At 31.9% G+C, this 22,612-nt stretch overlaps 1 protein-coding gene across 11 annotated transcripts in view; it reads left to right on the plus strand.

Moving 5' to 3' along the window:
• The window catches only part of loco (locomotion defects), a 77,606-nt gene that overhangs the window by 30,181 nt on the left and 24,813 nt on the right, over positions 1-22,612 (plus strand). For all 11 annotated transcript variants that reach the window (XR_001343063.2, XR_001343065.2, XR_001343064.2 and 8 more), the window contains exons 8-10: positions 1,039-1,150; positions 6,169-6,299; positions 6,398-6,478. Coding sequence is in view for 6 of the 11 variants with exons in the window: in XM_014419523.2 (XP_014275009.1) it covers positions 1,039-1,150; positions 6,169-6,299; positions 6,398-6,478 (324 nt within the window). In the remaining 5 variants the exon portion in view is untranslated. The remainder of the gene's footprint in view (positions 1-1,038; positions 1,151-6,168; positions 6,300-6,397; positions 6,479-22,612) is intronic.

Genomic DNA, 22,612 nt, shown 5'->3' on the forward strand with positions numbered 1-22,612 from the left:
AATATCTATCAATAAATAAATCTTAAAATAAATAAAGATTTGAATTTGATATGTGTGAGTATATCAATAGTTGAACACAATTGAGCTAAATTTGCTTCGATATAAATAATTCCCTTGATTTTCCTGACATGGATCGTTGGCTTGTAAATCTCAATTCTTTTATTGATATCACAAAAAAAGTCATTAAAACACAAAAGCCTGTTCTACGTCCAGAGTGAAACAGGCACAATGCAAAATTTCTATCGTCGAAAAATTTAAATGGTGGGATCCTACAACCCTCTACCCCCAGATGTGTAAAATAACAAATCAAAAGGAACAGTGTAAATTTTACCAGAAACATCATTTAAAAAAAATTAGGGTTTTATGTAAAAGATAACATGTACCCAATATCCATCCTAATGAAAGTGTATAGAATTTAAAGGGACCCTGCCCCAATACTGAACTAATAATCTTAAAACAATGGATAAATAATTCTCTTTCTCTAACTAACCTTATTTTAATTATATCTTTTGTTTCAAATTTAAACAATGCTTAAGGCATAACTAAATCCAGTATAAAAACCTGAATTATGCGCAAATAATCTCCGATCTTTATCATAACTTCCTTTCCACCGAATAAATGGAGGATTTCGACAGCTTCAAAACATTCATAGATTATTATTTGTAAAATAATTTTGGGACTGTGGCTTAAGCGCACTTACTCCGCCTCCACTGGCTCATTACCAGTGACGCGGTGAGAGGGCTGCGCTGGGATCTGGTAGGCCCCTACTCTACCCCTCATGCATGGCGGATAGAGTGGGTTCGAGGATCCTAGGTCGAAAAAGTAAATATTGTATATAATTTATTTAACTTAGTTTGATTATGTTCATTTCATTTATTTATTTTCCTTCTTATATACATATAGATATTTATTTATTTACTTTTTTTTTTATTATATTTTACTTTACCCCACTTTTAATAATATAAAATAAAAATGTTATATTTTATTCATCATCTATCTCTGCATGCCAGCTTTCATTCAAATTTATTTGTTTTGCAGATGAGCGAAAATGAAGTACTTGAACCTAACATGTCTGTTACTTTAGTAGATAATCAGCGGATTCAAGTTTTGACTAGAAGTACACCAACAGAATTATTACCTCAAATCGGAGGTGGGCTATTTAGACCTTAATTATTTCCTATTCAAATAAAAATTATAATATAATTTTAATAATACCACACACACACACACACACTATATATATCATTAATAACGACCTCCAAGGGACCAGGCATATTAGGTCTGTCGTTATAACTAATTTCTACTCATATCATGTATAGGACTCCATATCTAAAACTTTTGTAAATTTATAATATGAGATGGACAAATATTGATTATCGAGGAGCCGTCATGCATAAGTTTATAAAATAAACCTGTCTCATCGGCATTAAAGATGTCATTGTCAATGTAGCCTTCTTTGAATTTTAAACCATTTCAGAATTATAAGGAGGTGATTAGGGGGTGTGGTCAGTGATGAACACTAATAAGTAAAAACTTATTTATTAGTAACACAAATAATTGAAAACATATTTATTAGTGCCAACTTTTCGGCTTGAATTTCAAGTCTTCATTAGGAATAACAACAAAAAATAAGATAATAATCATAAAGAATAAAATAAATTACAGAATGATTAGAAAATAAGAAAATCTTGTTTTTTGTTCGTAGCCCAAAACGTTAGCACTAGTAAATAAGCTTTTACTTAGTTGTGTTCTTCACTGGCCACACCCCCTAATCATTTTCTTCCTTATTCATTTAATCATTATTAATATAATCCTCAGTCAACTATCTTCTCATCATTTCAGAAATAGCTCAATGTTTTCATGAGCAGAATGACAGTGTTAGTTAACTTTTAAGGAATCTCTATTTTCTACAAGATCTTGAACCAAGGCCCTATTTCCAAATTGAAGATTTAGTAGAATTGTTTTCACTCAAATTCTTAGTCTAGCTGATGTTAGTCTCACTATTTTTATGAAATCAGCAAATTTTAAACTTCTCCATAATGAAAGTTTTTTTAATAGACATGATGTGCCTATGTGAATATTGAAAATAATATAACTAAACTGTAAACAATTCATTGGATTGAAATGAATTCCTCCCCACTTCAAAACATGGGTTTAAAGTCAAAGAAACATTAATTCTCAGAAAAATTATTTTAAAAAAAAAGTTTTCTTTTTATTTTATTATATCATGTAAAAATATGTAATTTATATATGTCCGATCACGGATTGATTAGTATGCTGTGTAATGTAGCAACCCGATGTATTTGGGCAGCATGAATGAATAAAGCATTTCTCTCTCTCTCTGTTTGGAAGATTTTTTTAATGAATTTATGGATCATCGCTAAAACTTATCTTCTATTGTTTGATGGGTTATCAAACTGATTCATTTTAGCCAATGAGCCATAATAAACGTGGTTACTATATTTGCTAATAAATACATTGGTTAGGCTCTCAAAATCTCTAATCCATAAATATTCGACACTATAACTGATATGTTGTTATACCCAAGGTTGTTATAAATAATATCCTGTGTATATATATTCAAAGTAGTGTTATTTATAAAGAAGTTATTAGTAAGCCAATTCTTATATTGTAATGACTTCTTGTTGACAAAATACATTAGATCTGTATGTATTCAATCTTTATATTGTATTCAGTGTTGGCTGTTCAGATAGTTGTTTGGTACTAAAGCTTTACTGTCATCTTATACTGGACAAAATATATTGAGGAAAATTAGAAAATGTAAGTAGAGTGAGAATTGGACTAGATGGAATTTAGCAAATTGGTGTTCTCAGAATAAAATTGAAAAAATAAAGAAATTGGGACTAGGTTTCTTTAGACTAATTATAATTATATAAAAATAAAACAGAAAATATATCTGACCAAAAGACTGCATTAATATAACTGAATCAATATATACATTATCTGCTATGGAATTTATAAGTAACCAACAAAACAAATATTCTTCTTATGAACAAAACTAAATTAAAAAAAAAAATAATAAATTAATTCATGTATATATATAGTGGATATTGAGGATCAGCTAATAAAATAACTGTATGAGGTGATGTTTTGCACCTTTATTGTTTGCATAGTCATGCCAACTATGAAAAAATAGTTTTTCAGAACAGATAATTTCTTCTGATAATTGTTAAAAAACTACATTGTACGGGGTATGATTTAACATTAATAACTATAAACATTACTTACACTTGTCTATTACAGTGTGTTCTACATTGATGTGATACTAATAACTTGAGATTTGTCCCAGAACTGGATAAGGGTGAAATGGGGAAAGACAAATGTGGACTTGTTTTGGTTTTTCCAAAATGTTACTGTTCTGTCTAGCATGAAGTCTGTCTGTTACTTCTATTATTATTAATTATTTATAAATTTGTTGATGAAATAATAATCATAATACCAACTAAAATAATGTAAAAGAAATAGTTTTAAGTGAATTTAACCACTATTCCTCCAGATTAAATTTTATCATAGAATTCAATATTAAAAATAAAATACCATTTTTAGATTTACTTTTGATTAGAAATTCAAATAGAGAAATAGAAACAAATTAATGGCAAAAACCCATCCACTCTGGAATATACATTCATTATACCAGTCAATTTCCAAAAATATACAAAATCAGTACCACTAAAAATTATATTAACCGGGTACAAATTAAACAAAAAACCCTAACAAACCTGATCAAACTACTCTCACCTTGCATTTTAGATAAACAGGACATAAATTCTAATTTGAAAGACCCAAAATAATACATCAGGAAAAAAAACTTCAAGCGAAATTTCAAAGAAATGTTCACTACAGAAAACTATAAGAATCGGGCTATCAACAGATAATCAGATGTATAGAATTTAAATTAATGTTACTCCAACCTCATGAACACATAAGACATAATCAACTACACTAAATATAGATAGACATAATACAAAATAGAAATAACAGACTGACTACCTGGTAGAAAGAAAGGTTACTTTTACAGTAAAAATCAAAACAAACCCTCATTTACCATTCCCCATTTCATCCCTATTCAGTTCATGTACTAACCTTGAGTTAGTTGTGTCACAGAAATGTAGAACACACTGTAATAGACACTGTGTGTCCTGGCGGAGCATGGATTTGAAGTATAGGAGACTGCAGATGCAGGAAGGGTACTGGGAGTTGATAATTTGGTGTTAGTAAGATTTATGGATATATTATCTATAATAGGAGAAAAAGGGCTTCTTTAACTTGCCTTAAAGGTACAACTTATGAGACCATCTTGAGGTATTGAAGACAAATCTTAAAGAGAAATTTATGATTCCCTTCAATATATCCTCGTGGAATATAAGAGGCCACCATATACCACATAGCTATAGTGAATGTTGGGAAAGTAATTGAGGATACTCGGACCTTATATGTACGTTGTGAAAGTATATGGTATGATGAATAACTTGAGAGTACTTATTGACCTTTATGAAATTTGCGCAATATTGGAATTGATCGATAATAATACTTAAGTTTTTAGGAGTGGAACTGAAGGTGGTGGGGTAGTCAATTAGAGTGAAAGTAAGAAAAATGGTGTTGGAACTAAGGAGGGAATTAGAACCCTTAGCAATGGCCTGAGTTTTCATAATGTTTCACCTTCATTTATTTGAGTTTGTCCAGGCACAGTTCCTTTCTTGGTTTTACTAAAATTCATCAGTATTTGGGTGGTAGGAATGGTGGTGGATAGTATTACGAAGATCATTGATTTAGAAACTGTAAGGGGGAGGAACATGCTAAAAAAAAACTTATACTACAATAGGGTAAGGAAGGAAGATAAAGGTTGATTAAAAATGGTTAACTGCTTGGGTTCAACCAGAAAGGGAAGACTGAAGTCAGCGAATTGAGTTTTTGGAAGAGCATAGAATGGTCCAGAGAATCAAAAGATTTAGAGAAGCGCAAAAGTACTAATACAGTTCACTTTATTTCATCCATTACGGTATTTATATCAGTAGTGATTTTGAAAAGACCTGACTGTGTGGAGAACCAAGGTTGGAAACCAGGTCTTATTCTCTGTAATCTGATTTCCTATTTGCCAACCTAATTCCAAAACCTGTTAACTTGTGTTTCCTCTTTGTTAATTTTAATAAAACATTTTTCAATAAGATTAGTGGCTTTTAGATATCTTGAATAACTCATAGTCTCTCAGTACTTTTTAACTAAATGAAATTACTGATTTAAAACAAAGATTTTCCTTCTTTGTGTAGAGCAAATATTCTTACTGAATCATTGTGACTTAAACAAAGAGAGAATTTGATGTACTGGGTAGACATGAGGTAAAAAAGATTATAATAATAATAATAAAGGCTTAATGAACCTGAAAGTTTGATGCCGATACCACCAAACGCTCTCTGCATACATCCTTCCAGTGATGCCCCTCCAAACCCAATTCCACTAAATCATTTTAACGCATTATTAACATTTTAGGGATCCGCTCGTAAGCCCTACAACCTTACATGCCCATCTTACACACCGCAATGCTAAGGTAAAAAAGATTAAAGGTGAAATTAAAATCAACCAAGAAAAACATTTCAGGCTTTGCTTATTGATAAATAGTGTATAAAAATGATATGACTAATATTTAATATCTTCACATAACTAATCCTATCAATATGAACATAGAAAAATGCCAGATCTTAGTGGAAGGTTTGGGAAATATAGGGAGGAATAGTGAGGAAAATATAGGGAGAACAATAGGATTATACAATATGCTAATTGAAGGCATTGAGGATTGTACTGTTATTGGTATTTTTGAGAAAACCAATTGAGCCATATAGAGAGTGGGATACTGAAAATGAATCATAGAAAACATTTATTGAATTCATTATTTTTTTAACTTAGCCTCAAGTTCCCCAAAAATTCAATTTCGAACCAAACAATTGTCAATGTGAGAAAACATGGGTGAATAGAGAGGTGAGGGCAGATGGAAAGGAGACATCAAGATATATGAAAATTTAGATATATGATTTTTCCCGGTGAAGTTGCAATGAAAGGTCATTCTAAAATTTTTATGAAATTAATAGCAGTTATTTATGAAAAAAAGATAGATATTGTTCTGTATTATATTTATTACTTTTTCTTTATTAGGATGGCGCACTGCTGGTGATTGTACTAAAGGAAAGTCTCTAGATGAAATTACAAACCGGGTCTTCGAGGAACTTCTTCAGGGAAAGGCTGAAGCAAGTTTGGCTACTCCTTCAGATCAAGGCTCTGTCAGAGTAGGTTTTCTTTTTTTTTTTTTTTTTTTAATCAATCATTTATTCTTTTTTTTAAATTTTGTTCAGTATAACATATATTAATAATATATTTGTTGCAGTCGGAAGATTGGAGTTCTGAGAATTCTGGTATATTAGGTCGTTTTTGGAGACGTGAATCTACATTCATTGACAAGCAACGAGTAAGCTTATGAATTTATGATCTCTTGACATATCTCATTAATATATTCTTGTTAATCTTTTAAATACTTTCTCATTATTGAGTTTAGCCTTTCTGTTGTTTCTTTATATTTTTTCAATACAATGAACTTGTAAATTAATTAATAACTGAAACAGAGCCTAAAAATAATCTTTAATAATTTATACTGTAATTTCACCATTTAATTATAATAGTCTACCAAAATAGTTTGATAACTAAAATTAATTTTCAGTAATTTAAAGATATCATAACAAATGCCAAAATCGGAATTTATAAGTTCTGATGTAATCAACCCTCATGTGGCAAGCCATTAAATTTTTACTATTCCTTATTTTCAAAAGGAAAGAATTCTCAACTGACATATTCAGTTTATCTCTTGCCAAATCTTTAATTCTGAAGATTGTAATCAATAATAATATGAGTGAATTATAGATTTGTATGCCTGAGGAAAAAGCAACAAAGGCAAATAGAGTTTGTTAGGGATACCAGCTTTTTGATTGAGTATGGTACAGGAAGAGCAATTGTAACCAGGATGTCATTCTTAACGGCATAATCAAGTTATGACAGTGATTTAGTTTTTTCAATTTTGTTACATCCTGGGTTTTTCTTGTTTTATGTTTATTGATTACCATTGATTCATTAAAAAATTATATATTTTTAAGGAGAATATGTTTACCATTCCTGATCAAGAACATGAAAGTGCCTGTTGAAAAGAAATTTAAAATTAATTGTATTTTGATTTACAAAGTGACTCTTTATAACTTTTCTTCAAATTAATTATATTTTTCAATATGATTTCACTCTATCTCAACCCTTCACATTTAATTTACTATTTGAAATCATTTTACTATTATTAATATTTTTATTTTATCATCAAAAATACATTTGCCCTGTGTTACATAGTGTTATCTATGTTTACTCTGTAACTTATGCCTTTAATTTAGAGATTTTGAGAAAATCCACTTTAATTCAATTTGGAGATGGTAAACTTGGGAGAGCACTAGAATCCAAACTACAAATCTTTAAAATAGTTCATGATTGATTTAAATTAATACCCAATACTTACTGAGAGGCCATCCTATACCATATAGGATACCATTACAGTTCATGAAAATCAGGAAGGACACCATAAATCTAAGTTACGTGTAGTTTAAGGAAGGAAATGGTTTAGGAAATAATTTAAGAAAAGCACCTGTCATTAGTAAATAGCCAAAAACGTTTCAGCCCCGATATGAAGGCGTTGTTCAGAATCAGATCTGTGTGAACCCGCTTGTTTGTTTACCTACAAGAACTATGGACCTTAGTTCATTGATTGGAATGCTGGCTTTAGAATAAAGAAAATACGAATTGTCTAATTTTGGTATTTTCCTTTTACTGTGAAACCAGACTGATCCCTGACAAAAATGATTGTTTGGAATTACCATTCAGAAAGAAAAGACAAATTTTGCATTTGAAAAATTATTTATTTTCTGTGTTGAACCACAATCCATTTCTTGGTTATAGTTGCCACCAGTTTTCCTGATTCTGTGCAGCAATCATTCCAGTTCCCAGAATCAAATAGGATCCCAACATCATGTGAAACTATCCTTCCTACAGAGTTTTGATCTTCCACGTCATCTGGTTTCATGCAGGCTATATGACCTTTCCTATCTCATGACCCATCTCCATGAATCGTAGCATCATTATTTAGTGAATTAATAATGCTTGTTCACCCAATTTGGAAATAGTTTACATCTCAGAGCCGTTTGTCTTTACTGGTCATATGAGGTAATTCATATATTTTGACCTGTTTATCATCCTATTCCTGAGAAACCTAATCTCAGTTGACTTATTATTGTCTATGTCTATATTACAGCCAAGATATGTAAATATATTGACTAGCTCAAAAGTGCATGAATAAAATTTTATTGAATTCCCTGATTGCAATTCTTGCCCCATTACGAATTACTTTGTCTTGGAAGCATTGATTTCCTGCTGCAACCATCTTGCAGCCTGTGCCAGTGCTTGGAAAGCTGTTTATTCATTTAAGAGGGATATAGAAAAGATAGCAATTTTTGCTATAAGTGATGATTCTATGGAAAAATAGTAAGATGGCTTTTCAGTAGTCGTACAGAAGGCTAGCACAAAGTATGAATTTTATTTATCTAGTGATACTGTAAAAACTACTAAGGAAGAGGATTACTCAGAAGGGTCATATAGTGAGAGTTTGCGAAGGATTTATCATTTTTGACTTCTACAATCCTTATACCTCTTTTTGATCCTTAATTTCTTGCCATATTCCTAGTACAGGCTGCCATCAAAAGGTGGAGGTTTTGATGGGAATGTTTGTCAAGGATTCTGAGAATTGGTCAAAAGTACAAATAGTTCATTATGGAGCAAGAACAGATTTCATTCCAATTTTTTTTTTTTTTTTTTTTTTTTTGTGGGGTGATTGCATTACGCCATGGTCTAAAAAAGACTGTTGTATGCAATTAATTTATTAGGTCGAGTCACAAGTAAATTATGATGGAGTTAAGTAGAATCCATTGTTCGTTTCTATGAGTTATGATGATAAGTTTTTGTTTTCACTATATAGATGAGGCTTCATTTAGTCTTTTGTTAACTGTTTTGCATGATACACATTACGTTAAAATTTTTTTTTAACCTCTGAAATGGAAGGTTTTTGAGGTTTTAGATTTCTTTTCCGCCCCAGCTCATCTCTTACTGTTTGACGCACGAATCTCACAATAATAGGGCCCGACGCTCCTTCCTGTTTAGACCTGTCCCGTACCACGTGGTCCAGATTGTCCGGAGACAGCTTCACACCCAGGCCTGCACCAATACTGAGAACCGTTCCTACTACGGTTTCTCCCTGCTTCTCGAGAATTCCCCTAATCTCTACAGAATTATTTAGGTGATTCTGTTCTGCCTGATTAATTCTAGCTTCAAGGCCACTTATTTTAGCTTTAAGATTGTTGTTTTCTAAGGATAGTTCTTCGATTTTATTCTTCTACTGGTCCAGGAGGGCTTCAATCTTCTCCAGCCATTCTAAATTTTTGAAAGAAAGCTTCAACTGCTTCTGAAGAGTGTCCTTTATATCTTTGAGCTCATCGATGCCCTGGAGCTTAGCCTTCATTTCTCTAACCTCCTCGAGAAGTCCCTTTAAGAGATTAATCATGGTGCCAGGCTCATTTCCTTTTAACATGCCAGGCCCTGATTCACATCCATTTTTTATGAATATCTGGTTCAGAGCTATCAAGTTTTATGCATTTATTGTGGTATAAACTTTGACAGGTTATGCATGAAATTTTCATTTTTTCGTCTCTTGAAATAGCTTTGTTGCAGGTCTTACAAATAATCATCTTGAAGACTAGTAAATGAATAAAATTAAAACACACAAATGAATATTATCAGAGTTAATTCCCATGGAGGCGATGATCTATGATACCCAGAGAATCCAAAATAATAGTTTCTGCCAAGATTGCTATATCCCCAATGCTAACACCTAGGTCTTCCAAGAAGCTCCTTGTTCTATGAGATCCAAACCAGAGGCCTCTCCTGATGAACTCTCTCACTCAGAAGATCTCACGGAATTTTTCTTTAAGGAAAGGAATGCATTCTTCATAAATTTCCTTCTTTTCCCTTCCAGTCCATCCACCTGATTGAGGTCATTGTTCTCATGTCTCACAGTTGGATCCAAAACCAAAGCTGTACCTCCGGTTTTAAAGAATGCAAAATATCTGCATTTCTCAGGGATCCGTCGGTATCAATGCAATAAACCTCGTCGAAGCAGGTGAAGTCTTTTTTTTTTTTTAGGAACTTCTTTAATTCGTCTTTGACCCTTGGAGCCGGCATGTTATGAGGAGGGAGTTGTTGGGGCATTTTTCTTGCACGTGGGCTGGTGTTTCAGACTCTGCTACATTTGCGATGGAGGGACCCAACTTCTCCTTGCTGTAATTTATATTTAATTTTAGAGCGTTCCCCCATTCTGACCCCAAGAGTACCTGCTTCTCACACATATCTATCAGCTCTTGGGGGCTCTTTAAAATGATGAACACCGATACTCTGCCACTTGCAATTGGTCCATTCTTCTCGTGCAGCAACTATTGTAGAGCTCTCACACTTCGGTAGCCCTGATCCACACCCAGTCTTTCAGCACATGTCGCAACTTAGGATTTTAAACTATGTTTAGACCGGAATAGGGCATCCGGAGCATTTGACAGTCACTGGGCAATGGACAAATGCTACATAGAAGCCTCCCATTGGTAGCAGATCAGACCTAGTCCTCTATATCTCATGGGTGTGTAAACATCACTGAAGAGGTGTTAGTGGGGAGCCTGATGATGGCCTTACTCTTACTCCTGCGGATATTGGTACCAATACCCTCCAAAATCGCAGGACATATCTTTGTAAGGGGCGCAGTCTGGAGAGCGTAAGGCCCGGGAACAAGGAATGATTAACAACATTGATCTTTTGCTCTGGATTGAGCTTACTAATTTATTGATGTTAGTATTTAATTTGTTCACTGCCTCCTCATTGAATACTAGCTCTCCCGAATGACGTAACTCTTGGTTTTTAAGACACTTTATCTCTTATTTACTCCTTAAAAGAAGTCTCATGAGTAGATTTTGGATCATTCTGTTTTTCCATCCTCTCTCCTTTCTTTGATGTTTTCTCTTCCGAGGATGAGTGAAAGTTGCATATGTTGATCGCTCACATGACGAAGTGAATAGGACGACAGAGATGACCAAACTAAGCTTCATTGAGAGGTGAAAAATTGAACTGTGTGCTCACTGTAAGCACAAGTGGAATAAGCTGTAGTAGCCTAGCTGATATGCACAGTACTATATACGTGACTTGGTATGGACCTTAACAACATTCGAATATACTGTCTTTGAGTAAATACATTCATTATTTACATTATATTTTAAATATTATAAAATATCTATTGTAATATGTAGTTGGCCGCAACATTCCGCCCGCCAAAATTTGCTTGAAATTTTAAATCTATCCAGTACCAATGAAATTAGGTATTTGACACCACAGGGAATGGCCCAAAGAAAACCACCTAAATCATGGAAAAGTGCAAGGAGTATGGCAAGATATGAAAAGGATAAATTTTACAAGATATGTGGGGCATGTTTTAATTAATCTTGTTGTGTGGCATCTGATACTGCATGGTATACAATGGATGAGACAAAATAAAAACAGGCTGTAAGGAGTAAATATCATATTATGAGGAACTTTATTCCGATGAACACGCAACGTTTTTATAACCACTCAGGAAAAATTATCAGTTTCCTAAGTTCCCTAGTTATGATGACTGAATTGGAGGTAATAGCAATTGTTAATGAGAAATGTTTTATCACCTAAGCGAAGCAAATATATGAGTTGATTTTTTTTTAGAGGCTCTACCTCTTTGAGAGTTACATAGTGAACAGGAGTAAGGCAGTAATTGTTTATGTACCTCTTGGAGTTAAGGCACGGTTATTTAGTTTTGCTATTTGAATTGGTTCCATCTAACAAATATTGGATGAATTTACGAGAATATGATGAAGCTAAGTAATCAGATCTGAGGATGTATGGCTGAAGAAGCCAAGTGGGAATAAAAAAATAATTAACTAGGAATCTCTTGGAGACAGTATATCATCTCATGAATAAAAAAGTTCTGACACAATGTGGTTGGTGTAGTGAGGATCTGTTGCAGCTGGGCTTCTAGATATATGAGTTTTGGACTCGGAAACACCATTGGGGAGAAGTTGTTGATTGAGTAGGGACCTCATGGAGTTGAGTCGTAATGGACCATTTCAGGGCAATGTAACTTCTATAGCTAGACGGTCTGATCTCAAGGGATCAGACTCATGGAGTCCGGTTTGATCAAGAGGACTGCCTGGAGACTATGGAAGATGTGAGTCATATTGTATAAAAGTAACTTTCAACGAAATGTCATTTGTACTTAGTAGAATAGATCTTTCAGATCTTGTGTTTTCAGGCTGAGGTAGCCGGAAAGGTTGAGGCTGGCCACAGATTGGGCACTTCTTGGAGGCGCACTGCAATTGTGAGCCAAATGGAAGAAGATTATTCATCAATGAAATATTACATGCATAATGAGTAATCTTATGCAGCTGGGCATTTTGATCTTGGAGTTTCAGCTTGGTCAAAAATATCCTCTACAGAAATGTCATTATTTTTATCAGGAGTTGAAACAGTTGAGAGTTTAGATCCTGTGTTACAAGGCCAATGAAGCTGGTTGAGATGAAATTTAGGTAGGGTTAAAGAACTCTTGAAGGTAAATCTTTGTTGTATATAAATTTGAGTCACAGTGCCATCTGTCAAAGTGTCAATGGATTTATGAGAATCTACTGTAGCTGGACAGTCAAATCCTGAAGTGTTAGGCGCAAAAAGCCGACTAAGGGGTTAGAGGGGTCCTATTTGAAGTATTACGCAGTTTACAATCATTCTGAGAAAAAGCTCTTTCCAGTGGAGTGTCTCAGGAATTAAATGGGTCTGGATGGACAGAATATTTTTTGTGTTGTACCACTAAGGAATTTATGAATTTACTACAATGACATAGTAAAATGGAATGATATGTAGAATTGAAACAGGGAAGTGTGCCTGCCAATTCTGAATTTTTAGGATGCTCTTTTGAATTACTGGTTGGCCGAAGTGATCTTTCAACAGTGCCTAAGCTAAAGAAATGTTTATTGAGAATTTTCTTCACGTTTGGACGCTTGGAAATGATGCTATTATTGACAGAATGAGGATTATGATCATTGGTATGGAAGGGTCGATCTTTGGTAATGATTGAAGATAATTGGTATGAGCCTTTGAGGCTGTAGAGGTAAGAGGACCCGCAGAAGTAGGGTTCCTGTAATTTTCATAGATTACACATAATAATATTCCTGCACTAATTTAAAGAGAGAACAATCTTCTGTAGTTGGAAATAGGTCTGAAACATTTGAGTGGGAACAAAGTTCTTTAAGGGAATTGTAGACCCCACTGAAGGAAGTGAATCAAGGTTTCAGTTCTAAATACATTCCTTTAAATATGAACAATTTTTCGGTGTCTTTTGCTGTACCTCGCCCTACATAAATAAAAGTTTTAATCTGGGATACATAAAAATCTAATTTCCCTTTAAGTTTTTCAAACTGAGTTTTAACATCCTTTGGTATGTCTTTTGTGATTTTAGAGGTCAAAGATATGTATGAAAAAATAAACTGAAAGAGAATAAGTGAAGAGAGTAATGAAAATTAAATCATGAATGAAGCACCATACTAAATATTTTTTTCCTAGAAAAAATAAAATGCACAATGACAAAATTCGACAACTGGAGGACCTTGATAAGAATTAATAATAAGTATATCCGACCCAATACGTTACGGTGGGTAGGGATTCAAAAGGAACCTTTGCTAGCCCAAACCATATAGAGTGGTAGATATTAAAATAATAAAAAAACTATTGAATTATGTTACAAACATAAATTGTTTAATTAAAAACAAATAAATGAAACCTTAAAAATAGAATATATAAACATAAACTAGAAAAAAAAGAACTTGATAAAACTTATCAATTTCAATATATTATTATATATTGTATATATAATACAAAAAGGTAAAGAAAAGAGATTAAAATTAAATAAACCTGATTTTAATCAAACTAGAATTTATCTTAAAATGAAAAAATAAAAAAGGATTGAATAAACTGACTGCATTCAGAATAAATATCATTAGTGGCATAAAAAATAACGTCTATATCACCATAGGTGACAGCGAGATGGGAAACTCCACTATGAGTAGATAATTCTTGTCCTTGGGGAGGATAAACCAAGGTTGAAAAGATCTGTCCACCCGCCCTTGTCCTCATGAAGAATGAGCGAAAATTCTAGATGTCCGTCCACCTGCTGTGATGAAGTGAATAGGATGACGAAAATGCCCAGACTAAGCCTCGTTGCAAGATGAAAAATAGGACTGTGTGCTCACTGTGAGCATGGGCAGAATTTATTTATTAATTGTGATTTATTTATTTTTTGAAGGGAACAATGTTCTAACTCTAAACCCATAGGTATTAATAAAGACCTGTTTCCTGTTTTTTTTCTCATGAAGGCTGAAAACCCCAATGGTTGGGTGGTGTATCTGCTGTTGACATGGTTAGGCGATTAAGATTAAGGTGAATTTTACAAGTAGTTGGTTACTACTATCAATGTATATGATGAATCCTTTTCTAAGCATATAATGGGTTTCAATTTTAATGCAGGACATGATAAAGTTTTTATAGTTTACCATTTCCAACCCCATGGGCTACCTGGATTGCTATGATCCAGGATTTATTATCATCAATTTGCTTAAGGATCACATGAAGGGCTCTCAGTTGATTCAAAAACAAAATAGTAGACCAGAAAAATTGTGGTTCAGTTCTATGATTCCTTATTCTATAGAGGCAAAACATTTTAACTTCTTTACTTTTTGAGGTTTTGTGATCCAGTTTAAGGAATATGAACCCCACAACCCATGACACTAGGGAAAGTGAAACTAGGATGTGTACTATGTGATAGGTAAATAAAATTTTTGTTAAATTAAATTACGTATTACTGAGGATTCCTTAACCATACCCAGCAGTAAACAATGATGGAACAATGGTCTCTTGGGACCTCAGATATGAAATAAAAATTAAATGTAATGTATACAATATTGCATATAAAGGTGTAAAAAATGTTACATTACGTTCGTATGAAGACCAATAATAACTCTACCCTCCCCTATTTTTCAAAATATCGGTGATTTGAGTCTTTAAATGTCTTCACTAATTTGTGCATAAAAAATGTATCTTTTTTTAGTTTAAATTTAGAGTCTGAATGTTTTTCTTTTATTGTAAGAAATTCTGTTTTTAACTTATTGAGTTAAAAGAACAAAGATGGCGAACAATTTTTTAAATTAAAACATGGATTTTTGTGAAAAGTGCTGGAATCGAAGAGACAAAAATATTAACATTTGGTTGATGGGAGAGTGTTTTATTTTATTCCTCCAAATAAATCTCTTATTAGATTAGAAATATTGCAAGAACAAGAATAAAATAAATATTCTAGAAGGATAAAAAAAAGTAATTTCTTTAATTTTATGAAAGTGCTGTGGTTTTGTTTATTAAAAAAAGGATAACTTGAAAATATATTTAAATGTGTATATTTATTTATATATAAACATAAAACTATTAAATATGGTTTTTTTAATTTTCAATATTTTGTAACTGTCTATTGAGGGGTGAGTAAGTGTCTTTATTCATAAGGGATAAATTCATCTCTCAGTGACAAAATTTGGCTGTCTGGGTCCATTAGAGGGATATTTTTTGTGAAAAGGTCAAAATTCTTATACTTCGGGCTAAGACACTTTAAATTTGCACATTAAGAGGGGAATCCATTTGGTGAAGTTTCACTATGTGTCACTAACTGCTTAATGAAGCAAGTCTCTTTTATAATTGCAGTTTACACCTGTGAACTTACTGATAGCGATAATTGAAGCTCATTAACAATGGCATTATAGACTCTTGAATGTGAATATGATAGCATTGACAAAAAGAAGAAAAAATTAAATACAAAATGAAACATATTGAGTTATTGAATAGACTGGAGGATTTAATAATAACTACAAGAATTCTACTCAAACTTTATAGCTAATGTTGACAAATGACATATAATACACAATAAAAAAAATTAAAACATACAAAATATAAATTATACTCACAATACCTTCAAATACTCTGTCTTGATATCTTGTTCACAGTATGAAGATCAGGAATAGTAAAAAGTAAGTAGGAAAGAGAAAGAGAGGTTGTTAACTTATTGACATGAATGATTGAAGCTCATTGAAAATTATTATAGACCCTTGAATAATGTTAGCATTAGCTCAAATGTTAAAAATAAGAGATTGTATTAGAATAAAAAAAAAAAAAAAAACACTGAATATAAAAATAAGAGATTGTATTAGAATAAAGAAAACACTGAACATAAAAATACTGAGAATAAAGAAATTACTGATCTTAGGTAGGCAGGAGTTGGTATGAACGCCAAGTATATATTAGAAACCTAAAATGAGTGGATGAGAGATGGAGTGTGACCAGAAAAGTTACTACAACTTATTATGGGAGGGGATAAATATAAATTTTCTCAATTAAAAAAAAAGTTCTAAACCTACAATAAAAACCATTTCATAGACCGTATAATTTAATTCTGTTTAATTATATCAAGGAAATTAAATTACATATTAAGGAATATCTTCCATATTTTTACAGCTTGTCAGATTCTCTACTTTTACTATGAAAATGCTGGACAGTAAGAAATCTCTCTTAAATGTCTTTTTTAAATTAGGAAACATTTTCCGTGAATTTCTTGTCATCTGGTATTTTTTGTACAATTTAGATCAATTCCTTTTATTTGCTCTTTTTGTTTGCTTGTTGTTCATCATTTTAGCTTGAACTGTTTTTTGAAATTAAAAAATCCTGTATAAAGTTTAATATTTTAATCTTATAATTCTATCTACTGATTTTATATAGATAAGTAGTTAATTACCAACATATCTTTTCTAAATTCTGTTCGATCATTTAGTAATTCATCAATTTTTCCTGATATTGTGGACTTTTATTAAAGAATGGTATTTATTGAATTTTACTCTTCTCTGCTTTATTTTGAATTGGGGCTATTTTTTAATTTTTTTATTGTATATTTCTTGAATGTCTATTTGGTACTCAAGACTTTGTAGTAATAATAGTACAAGAGCCGAAGGGGAAAAGAAAGGCAGTTATTTCACTAATGTAAACTACATATATTTGGGAGTCGAAATTAACAAGTCTGCCAATCCAGTTCAGGGGAGTTTAAAAATGGCGGCCGTTCCAAAAAGGAACAGAAAACAAAAAATGGAGTTATTTCATACCTCTTGGTTCTTGACTCATATGAAACTAGGATTGATACTGACACAAAAGAAACCTGTCTGGGGAGCTAGTGTTGAGTCGAGCGTTGTGCAGACGCGGTCCAAAATTCAACTTTATGAACTCAAAAATGCAGTTATTTCATACCTCTTGGTTCTTGACTCATATGAAACTAGGGTTAGTACTGACACAAAAGAAACCTGCCTGGCGAGCTAGTGCTGAGTCAATCGTTGTGCAGACTCGGTCCAAAATTCTACTTTATGAACTCAAAAATGCAGTTATTTCATACCTCTTGGTTTTTTACTCTTATGAAACAAAAGGAACCTATCTGCCAAGTTTGTTCTGTGCCACATGTTGTGCAGACGCGTTCCAAAATTAAAATTTGGAAACTCAAAATCAAATTTTTTTCTATTAGTTATTTATATCTTCTTTTTTATTTATTACATTTTTTACCCATCTGAAATTTCTTTACTTGAGTCAGTCCGGACACAAAAGAATCCTGTCTTCCAAGCTTGTGCAGATGAAATACAAAATTCAACTTTCTAAATTTGTATTATATCCAGCAAGATATTTCTAGCATATTTCATCTTTTTTTAAAAAATATTTGTACACGTTATTAGATGAATACAGGCAAACAGAAATAAAATTTGAAAAAAAAATAACAATGAAATATATCAGTACTTATTAAAAATTTGGTAAATATGTAAAATTTGTTGCTAACATGTATTATTCTTCTTGTTTAACTAATAATTATGCTGCTGCAGGTAGTTTTTAGATATCCTCATTAGACTTATCAGACTCATTATCAAAAGGCGACTTCTGCACTCCATCCTTTCCAATATCCTCACATTCTTTCCCTTTATTATTAGCTAAAATATCTAAGTGTATCAGAAATACATTTCCCATAATACCAGATTTGATTGTAAATATCCTCTTCTCATATAAAAATTTCCATCCGGCAAGATTTTTCTAGTCTATTTCATAATTTTTTTAAAAATATTTTTACATTTACATGTTATTAGACAAATAGGCATGTGAAATTAGAATTATTTGAAACAGATAAACAGAAAAAAAATTGACAAAAAATAACAATGAAGTATATCAATACTCAATTAAAATTTGGTAAATATGTAAAAGTTGTTGCTAACGTCTATTATTCTTCTTGTTTAACTAAAAATTAAGCTTTGCAGGTAGTTTTTAGATATCCTCTTTAGGCTCATCAGATTCATTATCCGAAGGCGACTTCTGCTCTTCATCCTTTCCAATATTCTCAGATTCTTTCCCTTTATTATTAGCTAATATATGGAAGTGTATCAGAAATATATTTCCTATAAAACCAAATTTTATTGTTTAATGTCCTCTTCTCATACATATAAAATTTTCCATCCGAAAATTTCTGCTAACAAAAAAGGGAGATTAGGAGAAGTAAAAATTACTCAGCATTGCAGGGACGAATTGGTATATTTTTATTATTTCTAAGGGAACCCACTTGAAAGAAGGGATTGAAGATGTTTCCATGTCATACATTTTCATTAATAGCTGACATTAACTTTCTACATAATCTTAAGCCTAATAAAAAAAAAAATAGGTCTCATTTTATTTACATTTGTACATCTCATTCTTCTACATATGAAACATCTAATAGTTCCTAAGATCATCCGCCATAAATAACAATTTTACTAAGAAAAACGAGAAATCAACATTTTGTGAATTTATTTTGCTAATATCATGAAAATTACTACTCTTATAAAAAAACTAATTCGAATATTTTCTGGATTGTATTTAACTAGCTTCAGATTCCAAACAGCAATTTATTTATAAGACAAAAGAAGAGTTTAAAAAGTATATGTTGCTAAATATTGATATTTGAAAACCTTTTGTACAAAACAGTTCTTTTGTTATTTAATAAATTGTTCAATAAAATTTAATTACTACCTACTTTTTATTCTTATAATTTGTCTACTAATAATGATGTTCGTTACTAAAGTACTTTTCATGTACAAGAGCTAAACCAACAATAAGGGAATTAATCCATTGAAAGACTGCAACGCACCTAAATATATAAAACTTGAGTTTTATACTGAGTTTTAAACTTGAGTCAGTTCTAACCCTCGTTTCATATGAGTCAAAAACAAAGAGGGATGAAATAATTGCATTTTTTGAGTTCATAAAGTTGAATTTTGGAACGTGTTTGCACAACACGCGACTCAGCACTAGCTCGCCAGACAGGTTTCTTTTGTGTCAGTATCAATCCTAGTTTCATATGAGTCAAGAACCAAGAGGTATGAAATAACTGCATTTTTTGTTACTTTTTGGAACGGCCGCCATTTTCAAACTCCCCTGAACTGGATTGGCTGACTCATCAATTTTGACTCCTAACTATAAGTAGTTTACATTAATGAATTCGAAAATTGGGGCGAGATAAATGCCTTTTTTTCCTTGGGCTCTTGTACTATAAGTTTTTGCTTCAGTTGCAATTTTAAAACTTTATTTTTCAGGTAAAATAACCAAAGACAACTTATATTTTGGATGAAGTGGCTTTCCTCTGTTAATCTCATTCCCCTCTCCTGGGCATAGAGAAATAATTGATAGTCTCCAGACACACTTTATTTCTATATTCCCAATTTCAACTCTTGGGTGACCTAATGGTCAGTTAACCAAAGGGCTTCTTTTCTTAAATACTAGCTCATAAAACATAGCTGACAAAACCTATACAGCATGTTAATGTGCCAAATACATTCAATAATGGGGTGTGTTTTTATCCTACCTCCTTTTTCATATACTGAACTTGTTTGTGTATGTGTATCTTTGACATAGTATACTACTTCAGGTACCCCACACTTTAAAAATACACCTTCCCAAATGGTTAATTAACTATTACTTGAAGCACTTGTTCGAAACATGAACTTTGCCAGATAGTCAGTTACCACCAACTAACTACTACCATACCCATACTTAACCCACTTTTGATTAAAATATACCCATGTCCAAGGCTGTGCCAAGGTGCCATAAAGTAAACCCAGTTCACGACTAGTCTTATTTGCTTGGAAGTGCATAAATCATTAATAGAGCCTGTAAAATGACTGCAAGTTGCTTACATAAATAAATAATATTTCTATTTTGACAAGGGAAATAATAGTCCAATAAGGTCAGTGGAAAATACTTGCCTTGATCTTCAAGGTAAATATGTTGTGTATATAAAGCCAGTTGAGGTGTTTTTTTACAAAAAGTGTTCATTAAATTGGCACATCTTGGTTCGGCCCCAGCCAAAAGTAGTACTCACAGCATATTGCACTACTGCCATAAACCGTACTTAACCCATTTCCGATCAAAATATACTCATGTCCAATGCTGTGCCAAGATGCCACAAAGTAAACCCTGTTCACGACTAGTTTTATTTGCTTGGAAGGGCATAAATCATTAATAGAGCCTGTAAAATGACTGCAAATTGCTTTTATTAATAAATAATAATGAAGGTGAATCAAAAATGCTTAAAACAATTTTAAATAACCGATACTTTTGAGAAACAATTCCTCAAATTAGTGAAGTATTTATCATAATCAAACATTTTTTTCTCTGTTTTTTATGACTTATTATTATTAATGTACAGTATCAATTAAAGCTTCTTTTTCATAAATTAAAGTATTTTTGATTGCATACATGTTTGTATTGTCTTACCAATGATATATTTACTGCTTCTGCAACAGTATGGATACTGTTATAAAGCCAATGGTTTCACTTCTTCTTGACTTAGCAATATCATGATATAGGGATGCCCATTGGACTTCAATTATAGTCACCCAGTGTATACTCCACAATTCCGTGTTGTGTAGACTCTTAAATTCCCCACTTGACTTACCTTTCCTTAAACCAAATGTTCTGCTCAATAAATTATTCTCAAAGATCTAAGGCCTTTTTTCCTCTAAAAAGGTAGCCAAATTTATTGCCCATAAAGAATGGTTGCAAGAATTGTAGTTTAATAAATTCTAACTCATAAGTTTCTGTACGTAAGGTGAAAGCTAAATAATTTTACATATTCCTCCTTTAGCCTCGCCTTAATTTCCTTTTGAAGTTGTTTTTTCTAAGAGATAAGGCTCTATTTTATATTATAATTTATAAGTTATTCAAAGTGTTATCAAAGTAGATAAACAGTACATATTTTCAATTAAAGGTTGCTCTTTACAAAAAATAAATTCAAATGTTTAGTAAAAAAAAAAAATAAAAATAAACCATAGATCTCATTTTATAAGATGTGACAGTCACATGACGTCATATCATTTGAACATAAATTAAATTTTAAATTATCTTTATTTAATGTTTTAACTGTTAATTATTCTTTTTTTTTTCTTTTAGTTTAATTTATGTATTATAGTTTTTATAATTTATTTAATTATTTTTATTCATGTACGTATTTGAGCATTTATACTCTTTTCCTAGTAACACAGAGGTTGTTGTGGACTGTAGGCTGGAGGTCATTGAATTTTCCTGTTGGGCACATTGTTTATATAGTGTTAAATGTTAAAGTAGTACTATAAAACGTTTTTGTGATAATTATGGAATTAGTTTACTTTATCACACTTCATTATTGCATTGGGACCATATTTTGTAACTCTGCCTAAATGTTATTTTTATAATGTTATTATTATTTTTTCTTTATTTTGCTTGTTAAAAGAAAATCCTTGAATGAAAGTGTAAAACACTCTTAAAACAACTCTAAGGCACTGTTTATTCATTCCATTTTCTTTATATTTAGCTCACTTTAATCCTGATCCTTTTTATTTCCTGTGATGATTTACCAGTTCCCTTTTTCAGTTCTAAATAATGGCCTCAAATTCCTCTGAAAATAATAAAATTTTGTTCTCTTGCCGTCTTGTTTGCCCTTCTACAGATATTAACATTTCTGCATTGATATACATAGGAAGGTGGTCCCCTTTGTGCCCTAAGGTGGTGGCTTTATTATTTTATAACTTTGTTAGAAAAAAAATCATGCATTTTGTTTGATCATGTGGGAACATTATTAGTTTTAAATGAAAAATGGATGTTTTTTTTTTTTTTTTTTGTTGAGAGGGGGAGATCCTCAAAAATAAATCCATCCTGGCACCTTCATATAATTCTAAAACTTAATAAACATTTGTTTTTTTGAAAATGTGAGTCATTAATGATGCTATTATTAACTTCCTATACCCTCATGCTGAATAAGTAACAATTTTTTTTTTAATTTAAT

The sequence above is a fragment of the Halyomorpha halys genome, unplaced genomic scaffold (assembly GCF_000696795.3).
Source record: "Halyomorpha halys isolate HHAL.00 unplaced genomic scaffold, Hhal_1.1 Scaffold240.1, whole genome shotgun sequence".
NCBI classification, from domain to species: domain Eukaryota; kingdom Metazoa; phylum Arthropoda; class Insecta; order Hemiptera; family Pentatomidae; genus Halyomorpha; species Halyomorpha halys.